We start from the raw sequence: 22,574 nt of genomic DNA, 5'->3' as shown, positions 1-22,574 counted from the left end.
GAACAAATTCACTTCCCTATAATTTTGTGTATATTTGTGTTCTGGTCCTAGGGCTTGCATTTAGGGCCTGGGTGCTGTCCCTGAGCTATTTTGCCCAAGGCTAGGACTCTACTATTTGAGCCACTGCTCTACTTCCAGGTTTTTTTTTGGTAGTTAGTTGGAGATGAGTTTCATGGACTTTCTTGACCAAGCTGGTTTCAAGCTATGATCCTTAGATCTCAGCCTCCTGAATAACTAGAATTATAGGTATGAACCCTCAGCATCCAGTTTACTTTCTTATAATTTTTTTTTGCTAATCCTGGGGCTTAATCCCAGGGCCTGGGCACTGTCCTTGAGCTTTCTCAAGACTAGCACTCTACCACTTGAGCCATAGCACCACTTCCAGCTTTTTCTGTGTATGTGGTACCAAGGAATCAAACCCAGGGCTTTGTGCATGTAAGACAAGCACTCTACCACTAGACCATGTTCCTGGCCCCCTTCCCTATAATTTTTAAGAAGTGTGTATTTTGATAATAAGTTTTACCAGACTGAAAAATGGCCATCTATGGTTTAATAATACCAACAATGATCTGTAAATGTTCTAGAGCTTTAATAGGAAGCACACTTTTGGAGTTACCTGGTGTAAATACGGAGGAGTGAGTGATTGTGAGTTAGATTTGTTTTTTTTAAGTTCTTTTCAAGTCTAACCAAGATAATCATCAATATATTTAGATATTTCTTCACCTGGAAAGGTGAAGTTCAAAGTTCTTATAATTAGTTCTGGACAACTTGGCATTGCTATAAGTGTTCTTTATGAAAAGAGATTTCTCACAACTTAGCTGTTTTTCAATCTTTTCTCATTAGTTTCCCTGGCTCACAGCTCCCCTGGGTATTTTAGCTTGATGTCATGATGGAGAAGGGATTCAAATAAGGAAATACAAAGATGATGAGGAAAGTTCCAGCAAACCAGAGGCCATTGCCCTGGGCTGGCTCAGCACGGTAGGAGCTTGTGTGCCTGGCAGGAGCTGGGGTGCAGGTAGATTTCACCCAGCAGTGCAACCAACTCTGATAGCTCTAGGTCAACAGAGCTCAGTCAGGGATGAGTCAAGATGACGTGTGCAAGCTCTGTGGAGAGAGATGCCATTTCTGCTCTGGCCTGGCATTGACAAAGCTGGGCCAGAGTGAGAGTCAGGATTGGCCTCACGCTCAGTTTCCTGGAGTGTCTGATTTCTTGACTTGGAGATATATCATCTTTTCTTTATTTTTTCTTGGTCTGTAAAAGGAAACACAGTTGGCGAGGGAAGAAAGAGGTGATTAGAAGATGGAAAACCGAACCAAAGTGTGTAATAAATAAATGAAACTGTAAGAATGGCTTATCCAAGGGTTATCTTGCGAAGTGTTAGGAGTAATGATTTGCACAACAGAAAAGCACAGAGCTGGGGAGGTTACTAGAAGGAAGTGGATCATCCCACAATAAACTCCTTCCTGAACTGCTTCACCATCTTCTGTAGAGGGGCGTGTGCAGAAAGACTAACTATAACCTCATCTCAGTTAAAGACGATGAACAAAAAACCAAGACACTTAGCAGTTCTCGAGGGTCATTTGGAATGTCCTGTTACTGAAGTCATTCTCTCCGGAGCAGTCTGGTGGAGGACCAGAGGCAGGAAAACAATGGCTCCAGCTGCAGTTTCCACAGTCAGCGGTTCTGGGCCCACTGGGTGCTGTTCCTAGCCATGCCTTCTGCCTGTTCCCACTCCTACCACACCAGGTGTGGGCTGCTCCAGCTCCTGACCGACTGTGCCAGCCCCTATCAGGACCTGGTCAACCTTGTCTCGGTTTCTGCACTAGCCCAATCTGAGCTGGGGTTTGCAGAAGCTCAGTCACTCATCAGGCCCCAAGTGGAAGGATAATCAGATCTCTTGAGCTCCCACAATCTCTGTGCCAGTAACAGGACTTTGTTATCCTAAGCAGAAACAGTACCGACAACAGCATCAGAAAGAGCAGCGACCACAGAAGCCATGTCAATATCCCCAGAAACGACAGCAGCAAAAACAACACCACAACAATAGAACCATCAGCCACAGTACTCTCAACAACAGCAGCAGCAAATCCCACGTCAGGAATCAGCCTCGGAACAGTAGTAACAGTAACATCAGAAACAGCAGCAAGGACAGCAGCTCAACACCAAAAACTCACAACAGCAGCAGCCACACAAATGATAATGGCAGCTTTGGCAGCAGAAATACCAACAGAAAAAACCTGGATTGTCAGAACGAAGAGCTGAAACAGCAGAAGCGATGGCATAGACAACAGCCGTGGCACCACCCTAAGAAACATGAAGGAGGACAGCAGAACCACTGGTGACCACCCCGCAGTCGTGGGTTATCAGTGGGCTGTCAGCCTTGTGTGCCAATCATCAGTGTGCTGCAAAGAAGACCCATGCGTAATGGAAGAGGCCTCAGCCTGTCATGACCTTAATTAGCCTCGCCTCTCACGTTATGGACAAGGAATGAGGCACGGAAGTCAGACAGGGCTTTTTGTTTGGTTCCGTTCCGTTTTTGTGCCGGTCCTGGGGACTGAATTCAGGGCCCAGGTGCTGTCCCTGAGATTTTTGTGCCCAAAGCTAGTGCTCTGCCACTTGAGCCACAGTGCCACGTCTAACTTTTGGTGGTTAATTAGAGATCAGAGTCTCATGGACTTTCCTTCTTGGGCTGGCCTTGAACCTTAATCCTCAATCTCAGCCTCCGGAGCAGCTAGGGTTACAGGCGTGAATCACTGCACTTGGTCAGGGAGGCTTATTAAGGCGGCTCAGGTGGAAATCTGGTCCTACATGAATGTGGTCTGGCAGAGGCGCCAGCCCGGGCATGGGAGACGGCTGTAATGCTGTAGAGAGGCTCCAGTAGCTACCTGTATGTATGTGCAGAGGTCCTGCTCTGAGTGTGCTGGGCAGGAGGCCTGAGACGGCGCAAAGCCCCCAGGCTTCCCATCATCCGCTGGAGAGATGCCGCATCTATAGGAAGGTGAGCCGGCTGAAGGAGACGGAAATGTCCTGAGCCAGGCAGATACCGCGTGTGTGCCAGGCACGGGCTGCTAGGGAGTGGTGGGAGCTCTGCTTCCCACAGAGGGAGGGCACGCTCCGCAAGGATGGCGCCATCGCTCCCTGCGCACAGCATCCCCACAGCAAGCACTTGCTCAGTGTTTCCCAGTCTGATCTTGTAACAGATGCTCCAAGTCTGTTTCTATGGCCGTCCTTGATTTAGTAAGCATTGTACAGGCCAAAGAAAGCATGTGTGACGTTGGCGCCCTGTGGGCTGCCGGGGTGAGGCCTCGTCCTGAGGGGAAAGGCCCCTTCATCTCTGAGGTCCAGCTCTAGGAAAGCTCCCAGCGGGCGGCTCACCCACGGCTCGCCCACGCTGTGCCCATGTCCAGGGTATGTTTGCTGTGCCTTGCTCCTTATAGAATGGACGGAATTCATCTTTCGTCCCCAACAACCATGGGCCAGAAATAGAGAGGAGAAAATAAAACGTCTAAGCATGCAGTACTAGAAGAAAATGTTGTGGGGAAGGCATCATACAGGCTTCTCTTTGTTTAGTGTTCTTTTAAGATAGGTCCATATGCCACCACACTCTCCAGCCAACCAGTAAATGGTTCTAGTACATTCTTCTAGACACACACACACACACACACACACACACACACACACACACACACACACACACACACATACACACCCCACATCCCTCCACCACCCCATGCTATCTGTTGGAGAATACATCCAAAGATTACCTATGCAAGCCTGAAACCACAGCCAGGCCTGAAATTATGCCATGTTTTTTTAAATGATAAAATGAAGTGTAACATAGAAATTAGGCCCAGTACAATGTTGGTTCTTATAGGACCTCTTAAGAACCTCAGCATGTGTTTATGATTTATTCCTTTCCTTCCTAAGTCGAGAACTGTGTTGTTGAAAGTCTGTGGCTGTTTGGCAGCACACTGGAAAACTGAGATGGTTGCTAGGGGACGAGTGCAGGGCACTGTATACAGTGCAGATGCCATGTGCAGAAAGGAAGGCACCACACACGTCTCTGCTGGGGCAGAGTTTCAGCACAGGATTTCATCATACTTCTCAGAACAGCATGCAATATAAAATTTACATGCTGCTCCTGGAATTTCCATTTAATATTTTCATACTGTAATGCATGGTGGGGACCGTAAGTAATTGAAACTATGGAAATCAAAACCATGGATAATGAGGTGTGTGTGTGTGTGTGTGTGTGTGTGTATTGTAACATTTCTATACTTTTGCTAATTTCTTCTATCATCTTTTTTCTTTTTTTTTTTTTTGTTGGTCATAGGACTTGAACTCTGGTCCTAGGTGCTGTCCCTGAGCCCTTCACTCAAGGTGGTAACCTTACCCCTTGAGCCACAGCACTACTTCTGGTTTTCTAGTGGTTAATTAGAGATAAGCGTCTCAAGGACTTTAGTGCCTGGGCTGGCTTTGAACCTTGATCCTCAGATCTCAGCCTCCTGAGTAGCTACGATTACAGGCGTGAGCCACCGTGCCCGCCTTTCTTCTATTATGTTTATATTATGTGTTGACATATTTTTATTATATTTAACCAAGGGATAGGACCCATATTTTTCTATGTTTTGCTTTTATCCATTCACAGTGTATCTTGGAGAACTTTCCTCATCCATGTATATGAATCTGCCTCATCCTTTGTAGTGGTTGTAGAGTATTTTATTAACTCGCATATTGTGACACATTTAATTGGTCTCAAAATAGATGTGTTAATTAAAAAATCTCTATTGATGAATTCTGCCCACTTATCATTTGCACATGAAAGTAGTGGATGAGAAGACATTCTTGCCAGTTCGTTGTTACTATTGCGTTGATTACCATAGACTTCCCCAGTCTTCCTTCCACTGGTGATGGGGAGGCTGCCTGTCCCTGCCACTCTTTTCCAGAGTATGTTCCAGATTACTCACTTTGATGCCCCAAATGGATGTTAGTGCTTCTCTGGGTATTGGAAGGATTGTCACGCTTCCATGTATTTGGGAACTGTGTTAATGTGCTTCTCACTAGAGAGCTGCTCCAGTCTCTCATCTCTGTGTCCTTTGGGATTTCACATGTTTGATAGTTTTGCAGTATGTAAGTTTCTGTTTTTTACTTTAGTTTAAAAAATAGAAAAGAATTATGCCTGCATTAGGTCTTGAACTTAGAGCTTAGATGCTGTCTCTTATTTGGGTTTGTTCTGTTTTGCTCAAGGCAAGTGCCTTATTACAGCTCTACTTGTAGATTTTGTTGATTGATCAGAGATAAGCATCTCGAGAACTTTCCTGGTAGGCTGGCTTCAAACTGTGTTCCACACATCTCAGCCTTCTCCACAGCTAGGCTTACAGACATGAGCTAGAAGCACTAGACTAGAAGTTGTGAACGCAGAAGGAAAGGCTGATCTTTCTTCCATAGGTCCTGAATGTGTGTTTGTGTCTTCTCTACCAAGACCTTCCTCATTATGAAGACATACAGACGTTTTCAATGTCTCTCATGGCCTTATGACTATTTTTCACTTTTGAGTCTGCTTGAGTTTATGTTAGCGTATGATGTGGTATGGATTCCAGCTACTCTTTCTCTCCAACTTGTTACAGGTGGTCTGGTAACATTTTGTTCCCAGAAACCAGAGAACCTGGGTGGCTCAGAATGGCTCAGAGTAGCTCAGGGCAGCTCAGGGAGGCTCAGAGAGGCTCAGGGCAGCTCAGGGCAGCTCAGGGAGGCTCCGAGAGGCCCAGGGAGGCTCAGGACGGTTCCGAGAGCTTAGAGAGGCTCACCTCAACATGTTCTCTGCGTCCTGGATGGTTTCAGGCAGAGGCTTCCCTTTGGTCTCAGGTAGTAACAGGACCAGTCCTCCAGCAATCAGGCCAACCACGGCTGAGGGATGCAAAGACATAGGCACAGTAAGAAAGGGCAGCCCAGTTCTGTGGCATACCTCCCTGTCTAGCCCTCTTTTGGGAAGGAAAATGTTTTCCCATACTTGTCCATCTCTGACCACCCTGTTTTCCATCCTAAGTATTACACTGGGTTACAACTCCTTTTAAGGAAATCAAATACGGAATATTTCAAGTCAAGATTATTCAAAGCTAAAGGACATTGCTACAAGGTTAAGTTATTTTGGAGTTAGAAACTAATTCTGGAAACAATCTAGGAAGAATACAGACCTGCCAATATGAAGCACTTAATAAAGGAACGAAGTCAGAAACTTGGACCAAAATGCAAATAAGAGTAATAGATCATACGTGGTTGCATAATTGTATTAAAAAAATCACCCCCAGATCAGGAGATAGCTAAATTCCTATTGTTCTTTCTTTTGTCTCTAGTTATATACTCTTTAATAGCAACTGCATTGATATTTTGGTTTATTCACATTCTGATACTATTTCTATATTTAGGTTGTATATACAACATATAACATACTACATATATTATATACTACATACGTTATATGTAGTATATTAGGTCTTCCCCGTTATTGATTGGAAGTCAGAAATGAGCACTTTTACCAGAGCACCACATTATGGATTTCAATTCAATTCTGCCTACAAAATGGCAGAAAGTGGTGCCCCGGGCACCGTGTCTCCAGAGGCCCTGCACTGGCCTCCTGACTGGTGGCCCCACTGGCCTGAGGCCCCGAAGCCCTGACCCTCCAGTTCCCCTCTGTCACTCACCACTCAGGCTGCTGCCAGGCTGAATTCACATTTGCAAGCCCTGGCTTCCAGGGCAATCTGGACTCCAGCACGGAGCGAATTTACCCTCTACATTGTCTCGACCTCCAGTAGTTGCTCAGAGTGGTGTTATAACCAGTGCACGCAGAAAGCGCACCTGGCCGGCAGCCAGCTGGCACCCGAGACTCTTTTCTACCTTCAGTCTTTCTGAGGCAGGAGTGCAGATGCATGCCACCACACATGGCAGGCACACTTCCTTCATTGTGGATTTGGTTTCCTCTGGGTTTGGAACTATGACCACTTTTCCAAATTTATTTGGCAAGTGTCATCAACTGTCTTTGGAGTCATGAGGCAGAGGGCACGGAGGTGAGCTAGGGGTAGATGGAGAGTTGGGAAACATCCTTCCATCTCACCCTTCCTTCAGCCCACTTGTCCCCCGAGGCACAGGTCCTGCTCAGTATCAGCAGTGACCAATGGGATTCGAGACCCGCACAGACCACTCAGTGTTGCGAATACTTCAATGACCAGTAATTAGCTACGATTGGGCACCATGCCTGTTTTGCAAGGAGGAAATGGAGGCCCAAAGGAATTTATGGGGTTTCTCACCAAACACCACCAGCGGGAGCTCCAGCCACACAGCGGTGAGGCGGTAGACGAGGAACGGTGTGAAGATGCCACCAATGTCACACATGGAGGAGCAGATCTGGACACCCAGGTTCCTAGACCACCACAGACACGGGCTTCGTTGTGTGGGCGCTGTGGGCGTGAGTGTGGGGGGGGCTATGTGTGTGAGTGTGTATGTAGGGACTGTTTGTGGGGGGCTGTGGGTGGAGTGAGTGTGTGCGTGTCCCTGGGGGGCTAAGGGATGGGGAATCCAGGCCTTGCTGTTGCGGGTCAGGCATCGACACTGCAGTCACGCCTGCACTTCTTTTACTTCAGTGGTGGGCCGTTGTGTATACGCCTGCTTCCTAGCTGGAACTGCAGACGTGGGTCTCGCTAATGTTTTGCCTGGCTAGCCTTGAACCCTGTAATGCTCCCATTTCCTCCCGTAACTGTCTTCCACTCCATGCCATCCTAAACAAACCCCTCCCTGAACCGTCAAGACCCCTGACGACTGAAGACCGCCGTCCACATTATTTTCAGTGCTCAGAAATGGTGCTCAAGGGTGGTCTCCGTTGCCTGGTGTGTGGGGTGGGGAGCATTTTCACATTTCCCTGCATCTCGTGTCTCCGCACGGCTCCTCCCCAGCCACCCACCCACACTCTCAGTCCCCTCGCCCTGGCCTGGGCCCGCCGCCCCTCCCTTGGTGCTGTCCCCACACCAAGTGTCCCCCGCCCCTGCCCGGCTCACCTGATGAAGGTGGGGTACAGCTCGGTGCTGACCAGGCAAACCATTTCAAAAGCCATCGTGATGCACATCCTGCCCACGCACGCCACGGCCACTCTCAGCCCCTGGAGCTCTGAGGACATAGCACAGGGCTCAGCCTCCGCCCGCGGGGACACGGCGCCTGTCACTAGTGCTCGGCCACTGCGCGCGCGGGGACACGGCCTGTCTCCAGGGCTCGGCCGCTGCGTGCGCGGGGACACGGCCTGTCTCCAGGGCTCGGCCACTGCACATGCTGTACTTGATCCCTTGTCTCTAATCTGCGGCCCAGCAGGTGTGTGAGGGCAAACCCCACAGTTCTGGAAGGACTGGGAAGCAGTGGCTTTTGTACAGACGCAGGACAATGACAGCAACTTCCATGGTGTCTTTTTACCTCAGGTGCAATCCAAATATCCCACCGTGTGTGTGTGCGTGTGTGTGTGTGCGTGTGTGTGTGTGTGTGTGTGTGTGTGTGTGTGTGTGTGTGTGTGTGTGTGTGTCTGGACTGGGGTTTGAACTCGGCCTGAACTCTGCTCCTTGAATTCAGGGTTTCGTACCTCTCCCTTGGCTCTTTCTGCTCAAGGCTGGTACTCTACCCCTTGAACTCTACCTCCTCTTCGCGCTCTCTTCTGGATACTTGTAAATAAGGGTTTAATGGACTTTCCAGCCCGGGCTGACAAGCTCAGCCTCTCGACCATTTAGGATTACAGATGTGAGCCAACAGCACCTGGCCTCCTTTCTTTCCTTCTCCTCCCCTCCCCCTCTTGCTGCTGCTGCTGCTGCTCCTCCTCCTCCTCCTCCTCCGACTTACCATCAGGGATGAACACCGTAGCTAGACAGGCCACCCCTGCCACTATATTTGACATAGCCCAAGGGTAGCGGCGGCCGACACGGTCTATGGTGAGGATGATGACGAAGGCAGCTGGAAACTCCACCAGGGCAGAGTAGAAGAAGTCCAGGTAGACGTTGTCTCCCGCCAGGCCCATGTGCATGATGAGGCCCTGGTAGAGGATAGAGCTGGTGAACCTGAGCAAAGAGGAGAGCAAGGTTGAGAGGAGACCCGACAGAGCCCCGAGAAGAGGGGATTCTGGGAAAGTGGCGCTGGGGGCGGGTGGCCTTCTTACTGCTGCCAGCCCTTGCTTATCACGTGTCTACTGGCTGATACATTTTGGTGGCTGGTTGGGACTCAAAAAGCAGAAACAGAGAAGAAACAGGCACAGCTTTCTCTGGCTAAGTAGGAAGTTGAGAAGAGCGGATTGCCAAGCAGAGTAATGGATGGAATCACACTGCTAAGTCATAGTGCTGGGAGACTGTTTCGGGTCTTCTAAAGCATCAGGGGCAAAAAGGATTAACTGCTTACTTCAAAGCTTATGGACAAAAGACCTAATAGGTAATTTCCTTCTGAATGATTCCTCTTCTGGCCAGATGCAAAGAACATTTTGCCTGTAGCTTTACTCACTCCAAAGTGTCACAACTGTCATAAGTGTTTAGAAAAGGAAAGGAGACAGGCTCACGGCTACCTGTGATGAGTTTTATGCTTCCACCAGGGAGAAGGGGCCTTTCCAACCTGCTGTGGGGTGCAGAAGTCTCCCAGAAAATGTGGGGTTCACAGGAGAGGCCTGAGAGCCCTCTGCGCAGAGAGAGCAGTGAAGTTCAAGTGCCTGACCTATGGGCCAATAGATTTTATTCTTATCCCTAAGGTTATTTCTATTTTTTTCTACTGGTACAAAAGTAAAGGCAAAGACTATTTCCTTGTTGACTCTGGATTCTGCAGAGCTCTGTGTGACCTAAACCATTAGTTCCCCCTCTGGGCTCTACATAGAATCATCTAGAAAGTTAGAAACTATTGGTGTGGGGCCCTGTCAGAGGCTGATAATACCAGTTTCTGGAGGTATGGGTGAGACCTTGGTCCCGTCTAACCTCCCAGGTGACTCTAATGTGGAACCCAGCGTGCACCTGGCCTGCTCTTCCACCCGAGATGCCATTGTCTGAGACAGCTGCCACCCACAATTTACACGCCGCCATCTCCCAACCTTGAATTACGTCAGATCTGACGATTGCAATTAAATGAACTTGGAGCGATCTCACAACAAATGAAAGACTCTTACCAGTTGTACATCAAGATGAGAGTGTGTTTCCTTATCTGAGGGGTTCGGATCAGGTCAAGGAAGGAAGGATGCAGTGTCTCCACAGCGTCCTCATCTGCCTTCAGGCTCTGAGGAAAGAGGGTAAGAGTGAAGGCTCTGTCTGTTGGAGTCTGCCTCTCCGGTTTTTCCTTCAGGGACTAGCAGTACTTCACCCACCGCCACTGCGTCTTGTTCAAATTGTCAGAAAAACCCTACAGGTTATTTTGGTCACTTTTTGGTTTTACAGAGGACTAGGTGACTCCTGGCATGGATGGACTGGTACCACTGGCGAGGCGCGGTGGCTGTCGCTGCAGCCTGGAGACGACGACGCCTTCAGCCCCATGGGCTGAGCCGCAGTGACAACGCCAGTTCTTTTTGCTTTAGGTTACTTTTCAGACACCGCATTTTTCTTTTTTCCACTGGACTAATTTCAGAGGTCAGTCCTCTTACCTGTGACTCCCGAGTGGCTGGGACCCCAGGTCTGAGCCACTATGCTCTACTTGCCTTTTTTTGTTCAAAAGGTAGGTCCATGGTGATATGCTCACACATGTAGACAATGCGTCTTGACCAACATCCCCTTCTTAGTTCTCCCTCTTTCCCCCTTTTATTTATGTCTTTTTTATTTTTGCCAGTCCTGGGGACTGAACTCAGGGCCTGGGCACTGTCCTTGAACACTTTTTGCTCAAGGCTAGTGCTCTACCACTTGAGCCACAGCACCATTTCCGGCTTTTCTGTGTATGTGGTACCGAGGAATCAAATCCAGGGCTTCCTGCATGCTAGGCGAACACTCTACCACTAGGCCAAACTCCCGGCCCCCCTCTTTCCCACTTTTAAAAACAATTCCAGCAGGTTTCATTGTTCTGTCTTCACACATGCTAGAAAACTCGGTCAGCCATGCTCACCCTCATTCATCTTTGCCTACTTAGTTATTGAGATGGGCTTTGTTAGTTCCCTTCCTGGCCACAAACCACAATCCTATTTCTACCTCACAAGTAGACGGGCGTATTGGTGTAAGCTACTGTACGTGGCCTCAACCAACTTTTAAATGGTTTCTGGTTCCCTTTGGGTCTGCTGTGCAGGCATTCTCCCAGGGAATCACAAATCACACACATGAAACATTGTATGGCTCTTCCTCCACATGGACTGAAATGTAAGGTGGTGGTTCTTCTGGATTCTTCCTTGGGTGACAAGTGTGTAGTCTCCCACCCTCCCGGTTCACTGTCTCTGATTTGATGTTTAAGTCCATGGCTCACCTGAAGAGAGGCTGGCATTGATTTTCCATTTTTCTTGGCGATTTGCTTAATGATCTTCATGGCCTTCCCATTTTTGTTCTGGGAGATGAGCCACCTCGGTGATTCTGGTATGCACCTAGGGTACAAAGATGTGGAGGGGAAATGGCTGCCCCCTCTCTTGATTTCCATGCTGGGATTCAAGGACTCTGTACAGCGAGCTTGAGTTGGACTACAGAGGGGTAGATTGTGAGCCACATGGGGCCATGGAGTGCTTTCCTCCTTCAAAGGCTGACTCCTCCTAGCCTTATCCAGGAAGCCTTGGGGCTCCTCTGCAGAGATTTCCAGGCGGATCTGCAGGATCGTGCTGCACAGCAGGACTCAGTGGAACAGGCAGCTTGTGCTACCTAGAGGAAGGGTCAGTCCACTCCACTGGCTTTGGGAAGTCCAGAGAATGGAACAGGACAAGGGCAAAGGTAGAAATGTACAAGCCCTCACAGGTGGAGAGAGAGGAGCAAATATGTGGCATTGTATCAATCATTGTGTGTGTTCCTGTGAAAGCTGATTTTCCAAAGAGGAGTTCATCCCCCGAGGGCAGGTGGCGGGAAACTGTAATCGCTAGACATCGTGGTTTGACCTTGAGTAGGAACACTGAGAGCAGCCAGACTCAAGGAAGAGGAGCAGGGAGGAAGACACTGGTAATAGGAGTTAGCAGAAAACTCGCCAATCAGAATTCTGGCCTACAGAACTTGAAAATGCCAGGGTAAGCAGATAAAAGTAAAACCAGCCAGATCAAGAATGGAGTTGCAAGCTACAATAGACAAAGAAGTAAGAAGGACAAGAGAATGAGGAAATAAGCATGGACTAGTAAATCTGTACCACTACAAAAAGACACAGAAAGGAGACCCGCAAATTGGAAAGTCATCCTCAAGAAGTCCAATTCTCACTATTTAACCCAAGGCCAAATTCTGTAATGGGAAAGCCAGGATGGCAGAGATAGGATGAACTATTGTCTTCCTTGTAGCATCACCATGTCCCAGGCTCTCTTTTTCTGTTAGAGTTCTCTTCTAATAAGCTTTCCTATCACCTGTATTAAATTTGCGTTTGCCTGAACTCTCTTGCCAGATGCAAGGATGGAAATTGTTTAGCTTCTTTAAACTTTCTGGCATCATAGCTGGTGTGTTGACTGAGAACTTAGGGATTAACAAGTCTTTTCCTGACATGGCTTCACCAAATGGTGACACTGGCAGGCTTCAGGAAGCTGGGTTGGGATCACAGCTCTGGAAGAGAAGCTGTTTCAAGGGGAAAGGCCTCTTCTAGGCAGAGGCTCAGGGCCAGGGACTGAGTGTGTTGGGCTCTGCTGCAGCTCACTCTCCGCTCCTTCTGCATCTCTGCAGGGCCATTTTTCTATGTGGCACATAGTGCCCCTGAGGCCCTGGCTGCCTGGCTTCTGGAAGTCCAGAGGGAGCCAGGCCACGTGTCACCTGAGCTAGGGGCCAACAAAGTGGAGCAAGATGGCAGGAACCTGGACATCATACAGGTGGGAACTGTGAGAGGACTGTGGCTCACAACGAAGGAGAACCACTGTAGGGGTGGACAGGAATGTTTGCAAGAATTAGGAATAGGGGCTGGGAGTTTGGCCTCGTGGTTAAAGTGCTTGTCTAGCATGCATGAAGACCCGGGTTCGATTCCTCGGTACCACATACATAGAAAAAAGCCGGAAGTGGTCCTGAGGCTCAAGTGGTAGAGCTCTAGCCTTGAGAAAGTCCAGGGACAGTGCTCAGGCCCTGAGCTCAAGCCCAGGACTGGCAAAAAAAAAAAAGAATTAGGAATAGTGAAAGGAGATCCCAGGAATGGATCCTAGCGCAGTCCCTGAGTTTGGGTTCTGAAGTGGCTTTCTGTTCGGAGTTTTCTGTTCTGAAGTGGCTTTTGCTTGATAATAAAATGAGGGTTATCCATGGACTAAGACTGGGCAGTCACCCATGGAGCCTTGCTACAGGAATCCCAGCCTGGGGTAGGAGGCTAGACCACGGGGAGGCTCGACTACAGTGCAGCTGGACTTCAGTGAAGATGGAACCCGGATCCCAGGGAAGCAGCACCTCAGCCCATACAACCTAACTCCAAGGAGCTGACAGTGTCCTAGGCTGTTCCAGATAAATATCATGAAACACAATATCGTCAAGTTTGTTTTCCCCACAAAGTGAAAGGTAGACTCATTTCCACTGGGGGAACGTGTGGGTTTTATCTCAGGTCTGCTGGGGTAGGGGGCAAAGGAAACCTTGGAATGTATTTAGAAGCGTGGTGGTCCAAGGGAAGGAAGAGATTTCAACCACATTCTTTGTCTTGCTCCCCCATAGACTCACCAGTAGTAGAGCAGGAAGCAGAAGTTGGGCAGAGTCACGGTGAGCTGTAGCCAGCGCCAGTGAGGAAGGGCATACGCCACTCCTGATAGCACCAGCAGCCCCACGGTAAAGGCAGCTTGGTAAAAGATCCCCACCATTCTGCGGTAGTCCAGCCCGACAAACTCTGTAACTGCAGAGAACAACCGAGCAGTCAGCATTATAGCAACGATAAGGACACCGGCACCAGCCTGGCACCCGTGCCTCATGCCTGTTATCCTAGCCGTGCAGGGGCTGGCATCTGAGGGGGAGCAGTGTTCTAAGTACCATGTTGTCTCTCCATCATGATCTTTCCCACACTAATGTAATCAGCTAAAACAGTGCCTGCCTGGGCCCGGTGTCCCACATCTGTCATCCTAACTACTCAGGAGGCTGTGATCTGAGGATGGAGGTTCAAAGCCAGTCCGGGCACTAAAGTCCATGAGGCTCTTATCTCCAATTAACCACCAGAAAATGGAAAGTGGTGCTGAGGCTCAAGGGATAGGGGGGTAGCCTTGAGCTGAAGAGCTCAGGGATAGCGCCCAGGCCCAGAGTTCAAGCTCCACAAAAAACAGTGCCTGTTTCTCTCGTGTGTAACAAGAGCTTTGTCATTAGCAATCATTTATTATTAACTATTAATTAATAGTGTCCATTCCAAGTGTTTATTGCTTTGATATAAATGCTACTTGAATGTAGCACAAGGGAAAGTAATGATAAGGTTTGTTTCCAAGAGCGACAAGGGTAGAGATTTTCCTTAACACCTTTATAAAGACTGCACGCTTTAGAATTTAAATATTCTTATACTCCATGGGCCTCCACTGTTATTCTAGCTACTGATAAATAGGGTGGCAATGACATTCTTTATTCTACAAGCAGCATGCTGAGTGTAGGTCCACCACAGAGCTATCTATCTCCTGGCATGTTGTCAAGGACAACTGGTTCCTTACACTGGATGGGTGTGAAGTAAGGAAGTCTCTTGAACATTGGATCCATCTATGGTTGAGTCTTCTACTATAAGAATAGGTTTGGTAGGTTAGGCGTTCTCTCCACGTAACTCTCCCAATCCAGAAAACAACCTTTTTCAGAGTGATTCACAAATAGGAAGTGGCGATGTGAGCTTGGCTTCTGCTTCTGCCTTCATCTCTCCATTTATAGGAGGGATGCACAATGAGCTCACACAATGGTTTCATGTGACACCAAGAAGTCCTTGAGCTTTGTCTTAGAGCTGAGGCCTTTTCCACCCAGCCCCCACCGGCTGCACATGTCACGGCTGCCCCAGCCGCTGTCCCAACACTCTTACTCAGGATGTAGCCGATCAACCAGCTCGCTTTGCTGACCAGCCCTTGGATAAAGCGAAATATCAGCATCCATGTGTAGTTGGGGGATACAGCCATGAGAACCCCAGAGACGGCGTTGATGAGGATTGTGACCAAGAAACAGAACTTGCGACCAAACCTGCAGGAAAAGGATGAGGATAGACAGGAGAATTATTTGATTCATGGAAATGGGAGCAAATTCATAAAAGTTACAGCCATCTAATCAAAATTAGAGCCTAACTCCAAATTGCAGACTTTGGTTTTGTTTAGGGCTTTTTGTCAGCATCCCATGAATGGTGTGTGTGTGTGTGTGTGTGTGTGTGTGTGTGTGTGTGTGTGTGTGTGTGTGTGTGTGTGTGCGCGCGTGCACGCTGGTCCTGGTGCCTGAACTCAAAGTCTGGGTGATGTGTTTGAGTTTTGTACTCAAGGCTAGTGTACAACCACATGAGCCACAGCTCTACTTCCAACTTTTTGGTGATTCATTGGAAATGAGTCTGGTGGACTTACCTGCCAGGCTGGCTTTGAGCCATGATTCTCAGATCTTAGACTCCCAAGCAATTAGGATTATAGGCATGAGCCACCAGCACCTGGCTTCAACTTTTTAAAAAAAATTTGAACGACACAAGCTTCAATGGCTTGGGGAATTGGACCATTGGACCAGGACACGGAATAGAAGAAAAATTGGCAAACCGGGTTGAATCACGGCCTTACCATTTTACTATATACCATTGGGTGAGTTCTTCAACTTGACTCAGTTTCTTCATGGCAAACACCTGACTAGGCAGCTGAGGGGAGGACTTTGTAAGACACCACAGCCAGAGAGCCCAGCGCTGCCTCCCCTGCCTTCCTGTTTCCTGTCTGCAAAGCTCATGGTATGGTCTGGCTGTGTCCCAGTCCCCAGGGATTGTACGCTGGGTACATTGTGCTCAGTGAACTCTAGTGGAAGGCCTCTGTGACCTCCACAGAGACCAAGGTTATTCTTGTAAGATGTTAAATTCATCCTCAAGAGACTGAGCCAGCCAGATCCCTGAATGCTCTCTGGCTTCCTGTCTTGTGATGTGATTTCTGTGGCTCTCAGGTGTTCCCCACACTGCAGTGCCCTCTGATGTGAGATCCTCCCCAGAGCTGAGCTGAAGCTGGGGCCATGCCCTAGAACCTTCTGAGCCGTGAGCTACGCAAACCTCTTCTCTTCATGTTCACTCAGCCTCAAGCATTTTGTGATAGTAACAAAGTGGACTTGCAGAGCTAACTTGAGGATCAGCCTTCCTGGCAGTGTGTTTTGAAAGACTCCGGATTCATTATCATTGGCTATGTAGGCACTATTTTGTGGAAAGCTGTGTTATAGCTTATCACTAAGGTTGCTAACGGTGGCTGAATGGTCTGTAAATGCTTCCCATACTAGGGAGCAACTGTGTTCGGTGGCTGTTTAAAAATGAACTCATCACTCGAAAAGAATCTGAAACATCATTAATAATTACTTTAAGGTGCTAATTCTGAGAATTAAAGCTCAAGCAGTCTTACTAATAATTCAGCTAAAAACTCTGTTTTGACCATGTCATTTCTGAATTCTGCATTAATGATTGACTGCCCGTTGTAATGATATAACCCTTGTCATTAAACTAAAAGCCTTCCAAAGCCTCCCCTCACCTTACTGGTAGTCTCTCCTCTTGTCTCCTTTCATTTCTTATTATCCCTCTCTCCCTTCCTCTTTCCCTCTACCATTTCCTTTCTGTTCTGTTTCCTTTTTCTTTCTCTCCTTCCCTCTTTCTCCTTCCCTTTCTTCCATTGTTTCTAGTATTTTTTTAAACATCCTTTTCATAATGTCCTCCTAGTTTTCTCCAAAAATCCACCCTAGCTGGGGAGACAGTTTTGTAGTAGAGTGTTTGCCTAGCATGCACAAGGGCCTAGGTGTTATCCTTAGTGAAGAAAGGGAAAAGAAACAGCTGTAGGACATAGTTTTAGAGTTCTCCATGGAAGGAAAGGTATATTATTTAGCACTGGCCTGACCTGTGAATAAGATGAATTTCCATAAAATTTTCATTGCATTGGTAGGCATGAATTCTGCAGAAGATAAATTGTTTCTTTGCCAGGGAGCTTTGTGGGTTGGTTTAGTGCTCTGACGCATCCTTCTCCCTCTTGCACACAGACCGAGTAGAAGAGAAGGAGCAGGGAGACCGCTGGACTGACCAACAGACAAAAGTCCAGACAGTGTCAGGAAAGAAGCAGACACAGGTGTCGAGCATTGGGGAGCAATGATGAGTCATGAGCTTTCTAGAACTTCCACAGCAGCAGGTGATGAGGTCATGAAGGAAGAGGGAACTGATGGATTGGAATTGGGCCCCCTCCTCCGCCTCGAGAGGGATGTGAATAATTAACTGCAGGGTGAGGCTGAGGGGACACTGGGTGCGTGCAGGCATCCTGGCCTGTCAGGTGTCACTGCCTCCACCTCACAGGGCATGGTGCCAGGAACAGTCTCGCCAGCCTCCCAGAGAGCAAGGCTGCCCCGTGGAGCCCTCTGTTAATGTGTCTGTCTTGACTGACTGGGCCACCTCCGAACAACCACCTTCAGTTTTTAAGCGGCAGCAATGAAAATGAATGACCTGTCTCTTCCCCTCACTGTTGCCAGCAGCCATCCCTGGAGAAGCCTAGACAAGGAAGCTGAGCAGTGGTTTACAAACTTATCGGGATGGATGGAGCTGCCCTGGGCCAGTGCCTCTGCTCTTAGGCCTTTGCATAGACACAGCCATCCTCAGGAACCTTCCACACAATTGCAAGTTTTAATCTGGCCTACCAATCTCATCTCATCCGTCAAAGCGCTTTGCCGATGTTAAGTATTATACTCACAGATCTGGCTTTTATCAGAGATCCAGGTGGAGCAGGCATGAAATAGCAATGAGTAAAACGATGTTAAGTATTATACTCACAGATCTGGCTTTTATCAGAGATCCAGGTGGAGCACGCATGAAATAGCAATGAGTAAAATGAATATTTAGCACTTATTCAGAATCTGTCTATCTACCTACCTACCTACCTGTGTCATACGTGAGTAGATATCATGAATTGCAGACTACACAATTACACGGGTATATTTCACTATCTTCTCAGGGTGAAAGCACGGAGTTCAGTGCCTGGCTCAGAGAAGACAACGCACTTGCAGCTGACATTACAGATATTTGATGACTGGCCATGATGAGAACAATGATTCATTCCTTTCCCCTTTGAGGACTCTTGCGACTACCCAGTGGTCTAGAGTCCCCATGAGTGGAATTCCGCTGTGGTGGTGAATGAGAGGTGGGAGGATAGCTTGAGCTGAGCAGATATGGAATAGGAAGCCTCGGAAATACAGACTCCTCCAACAAGCTCATTTCCTGCCAGGGGCCCTATTTCATCTTTCCAGTACACAGACAAGGCACAAAGGGTCTGCACCTCTTGTGCATTTTTTGTTAGATTTGTACATTCCGGATTCCTCACACTTAGTCTGAACCGAGCCCAAGGCTCAGTCCAGGAACTGCTGCAATCCAGGACACAATGGAGAGATTCTAGTGCAGCTCTAGCTTTGGGGGACCCCTGCAGGGCACAGTGGAGCTCAAGGCCTTTGCAGGCTCCTGGCTTCCAGGTGGTGGCGGTGGGGCGGGGTGGGGGGGGGGGGCTATGATGAGGCCAAAGAATAAACTAGGAATTCCTATACAGGTTAAGTCATCTGCGACTCTCCCTCCTGGCTGTAAGTGTTGGATGGACTACAAGAAAAAAGTGCTGTCTAGTGCTGCTGTCTCTCCCTTGAGAGAACTGGGAAGTTAAAATATGAGTCATGGTTACCAAAACAACAGAAGAAGGCTGAGATGTGAAAACAACGGAGGTTGGTTTCCAGTGGTCTGTGTGTTTGTGGAAAAGAAGGATTCAAGCAAGTGCCGTCTGAACCGTGGGATCCATCGGGCGTCCCCCAGAGGCTTCACCTACCTGTCTGCTAGGTAGCCGATGGCCACAGCACCGATGAAAAATCCTACATTCACCACCGACTGGAACAGGTCCAGCATCCAGGAGTTGTTGCATACCAGGCTGAACTGTCCAGGTGTTTCCAAGCCAGGAAGAAAGGACACAAAGTCCCGTTAGGGTCCTCCCTGCTGCCCCTCTGCCGGGCAGATCGTGGAATGCTCTCTGAACCAAGCTGCATGGCTGAAAGCAGCAGTCCCGGCCCCCGGCCATGTTCACTTTACCAACACTGGAAGGGTTGCCTGGAGTCCACTTACTGTCCTCTGGCAGTGTCATTTGGCCCAAGTGTCGGCAGTTTCCACCGAAAGTGGGTGATTACCCTGCTTATAGTCAAAACCATTTTCCCCTCTCTCAAGTTAAAACCTGACATGACTCTGGGCAGGTAGCTTTCAGCATCTCATGGCTACCTTTTAATTTTTTTTCCCCAGTTCTAGGGCTTGATTTCAGGGTCTGGGCACTGTCCCTTGGCTTTTGTATCCAAGGTGGGTCCCCTACCACTTGAGCCGCAGCTCCACTCCTGGCCTTTTGTTGGTTAACTGGAGATACGTGTTTCATGGAGTTTTCTGCCCTGGATGGCATGGACCCATGACCCTTAGATCTCAGGTGAGGATGATTGGTATGAGGTACCCTTGACCAGGTCGTGTAGCTGTCTTCCTTTTTAAAGTGACAGAGTCAGAGTGTCCTGTGCATCTGTCTCATTTGGAAGAGCTGGAGATGGTGGCAAGGTGAATGGATGCTGGGAGGTGTGACCTCCGGAGATCTGGTTTCTCGAGCTAAGTGCTGTCATTCACTCTGAGACTCATGCAACATGTTGCGCTGCTCTGAGCCTCACTTTCCCCATCTCTCTGTAGAACCTCTCAGAGTTGCATGGCTTTAAGTTTATAAGTCTCTGCATTGTGTAGACCTACTCACTTTCCTTCCTTTAAATGAACCTCCTCTACTGACGCCAGCTCACACAATCTCCACACTAAGCAGGGAAACCTGTTTTCTCTGTATTTTCAGGACAGTCCCTTCCCCATCTGGCTTTGCCTCCAATAAACATCTCCACATTTTCTTTTTTCTTATTGGAATATCTCACAATTATACTTTACTGTGAACATGCTTTTTTAATAAAAAATAATTGTGTAACCAGACACCAGTGACTCATCCCCTATAATCCTAACTACTTAGGAAGCTGAGATTTAAAGACTGAGGTTCAAAGCTAGCCTGGGCAGGAAAGTTCATGAGACTTATCTCCAACTGAGCAGTAAAGACTAGAAGTAGAGGCTTGGCTCAAGTGGTAGAGTGCCAGCTTTGAGAACAAACAAGCCAAGTGAGAATGTGAAGCCTTAAAAGTTCAAGCTCAATACTGGTGCACATATGTACACACACACAGACACACAGACACACACACACACACACACACACACACACACACACAAATTCTGTAGTATAGCCTCTAGCCTCAAATGTTTCATAGGAATACTTATGGCAAATTCAAGAGAAATTTACACAAGTATATCCTAAGACATAGTAAAGCATAGTTCAGGTGGCTGTCACCACACTTCCAAGCGTCATCTGTATGGTGGCAGAGGACAGGGAGATAGGGCTTTGGAAAACAAGCTGGCTTGAGATAGTTCCTCTTCAGGCTAGCATCTGGTGTTGCCTTGTTGCTTCCTCGCTTTACAGCCCATACTTAACCAAGTAGAATTATCAGTGTCAGAATCTGAGGAAGTTTTAACGAGTCTATGCACACCAGAAGCCATGCAGTTTCATTTGGAGACTAGGATTTTAGAAAATCCCTTAGTTCAAAGAGCCTAGCTGGGCATAGTGATAAGAACCACACTTAGAACTGGGTGCCAATGGCTGCTTTCAATCCTAGGGACTCAGGAGGCTGAAATTTGAGGATCTCCATTCAAAGCCAGCCTGGGAAGACAAATTTGAGTGTCTCTTATCTCCAATTAACCATGAAAGGAAAGAAGGAACAAAAGAAAGAGAAAAGAAAAGAGTGGAGTTGCAGATCAAGTGGTAAAGCACCACCTTGAGCAGAAAAGGCTAAGCAAGAACATGAGGCCCTGAGTTCAAGTTCCAGTACCAACACACACACACACACACACACACACACACACACACACACACACACACACACAGCAACAATATAACACACATCTCCTCAAGTGTCTTCCTTAAGAAAAGCTCCATTCTCTGCCTTTTCGTTCTGATTCCTGAGCTCACGTACCTCGGTGACGATGGAGGAGCCGGGCGTGTCGAACACCCAGCCATGCTGACAGGGCCGCAGTGGTAGTTGGCTCTGGTTGGCAGCCAGGCTGGCCAGCGGGTCCACACAGCTGAGGGCGCTCTGGTTCCAGTCCACCTCGTACTGCATGCACTGCTGGAAATGGGCCTCACCCGCGGCCCCCAGGCCCGGCACCGTGTAGTTCAGCTCCTCTGCCAGGCTCCAGCCACATCGCTGGCTCAGCTCCGCCACCCCGGGGCTCTGGCAGTGGTGCTTGGGGGTGAAGCCCAGGAAGACGATGCCCACGTAGATGGGGGAAAAGGTGGCGGAGAGCAGAGACAAGAGGAAAAATGTCTGTTTCTGGAAAAAATGGAATTCCCCTATATACTCTAGAATATCATCCACAGTTGGCATGGTTCCTGGAGATAGGAAGGCAGCCTAGTCCTTCCTCTTTGTGCCCCAAGTGCTGAGGAGAGCAGCTTGGGCCAGCTCTGGACAACTCTTGACCAAGAGTCAAAGGGTGAGAGCTAGTTTACTTTAGAAAGAGATCAGCCTCTGGGTTGGACTTTCTTTGGGCGGGCCAACTTCAATCAGCGCGCCTCTCCAGCAGCAGGGAAAGACCTGTAGCCACAGGAAGTGCCAGGGCCAGACCCCTGGGAGCTATGGCTTTCTTTCTTTTTTTAAATTTTTAATTGTAGCATCATTCTGTGCCTCCCAGCAGTGCCACAAACGATCTTTTCTCTGGGAGAAATCTGAGCCCCTTCCCATATCCCTGCCTGTTAATCTTTCTCTAGCTCACCAGGTGTCTTGGAAATGAATCCACCCACCAGCCGGGGTCTGGCGAATGTGCCCCTCAGTCTCCAGTCCGGATCCCAGAGCTGTGTAAATTCTACCCTAGATCCTTCTGCAAACCAGCGAGTGCCCTTGAGGCATGCTGTGGCTGCTTGCTTTGATTTTTCCCCTGATAGTCTCATCCTGCCTTTGCAAGCATCTATTTTAATCTGGCACTCATTCCTTTCAACCTTGACTCGTCCTTCTCCTTCATCTGTGAGGAAAGAATGACACATCTGCCTCACACACAGGGAGGAGTGATTCCCTACCATTGTCTTTTGGGGTTCTAGATATTTCTGTTTGTGTCTGAAGTTGGGGCTGCCTCTCTCGTGTGATGATGAGAAAGAGCACTCAGCGGCCAGGGAAACAGCCATCTAGCTTTCTAGCTGGAGAGAAGGATCCTCAAGGGCGAGGAAGATGAAGCATCT

The 22,574-nt window shown here is 48.4% G+C and overlaps 1 protein-coding gene across 1 annotated transcript; it reads right to left on the bottom strand.

Moving 5' to 3' along the window:
- Positions 1–567: 567 nt before the first annotated feature.
- Positions 568–22,374, bottom strand: Slc22a2 (solute carrier family 22 member 2). Its single transcript, XM_090337872.1, has 11 exons — positions 21,319–22,374; positions 19,068–19,171; positions 15,095–15,249; positions 13,780–13,948; positions 11,441–11,555; positions 10,170–10,276; positions 8,873–9,087; positions 8,050–8,158; positions 7,306–7,418; positions 5,809–5,908; positions 568–1,252 (listed from the first exon to the last, which is right to left on the bottom strand). Exons 1-11 carry the CDS (start codon positions 21,727–21,729, stop codon positions 1,186–1,188), a joined length of 1,665 nt encoding a protein of 554 aa, XP_090193998.1. The 5' UTR covers positions 21,730–22,374; the 3' UTR covers positions 568–1,185.
- Positions 22,375–22,574: the final 200 nt, after the last annotated feature.

This window comes from Megascapheus bottae, chromosome 8, assembly GCF_031878675.1.
Source record: "Megascapheus bottae isolate mThoBot1 chromosome 8, mThoBot2.hap1, whole genome shotgun sequence".
NCBI classification, from domain to species: domain Eukaryota; kingdom Metazoa; phylum Chordata; class Mammalia; order Rodentia; family Geomyidae; genus Megascapheus; species Megascapheus bottae.
Note: the sequence above shows the minus strand (reverse complement) of the source record. Positions and strands in the feature narration are given on the sequence as shown.

Bases quoted from the DNA above. Each gene is read 5' to 3' on its own strand.
- Slc22a2 (XM_090337872.1), bottom strand. From the start codon at position 21,729: ATGCCAACTGTGGATGATATTCTAGAGTATATAGGGGAATTCCATTTT. The intron at 13,949-15,094 runs GTAAGAGTGTTG...TGTTCTCTGCAG, and splicing joins GTTGATCGGCTACATCCTGA to TTACAGAGTTTGTCGGGCTG. The intron at 10,277-11,440 runs GTGAGCCATGGA...CTCTTTCCTCAG, and splicing joins CAATGCCAGCCTCTCTTCAG to AGCCTGAAGGCAGATGAGGA.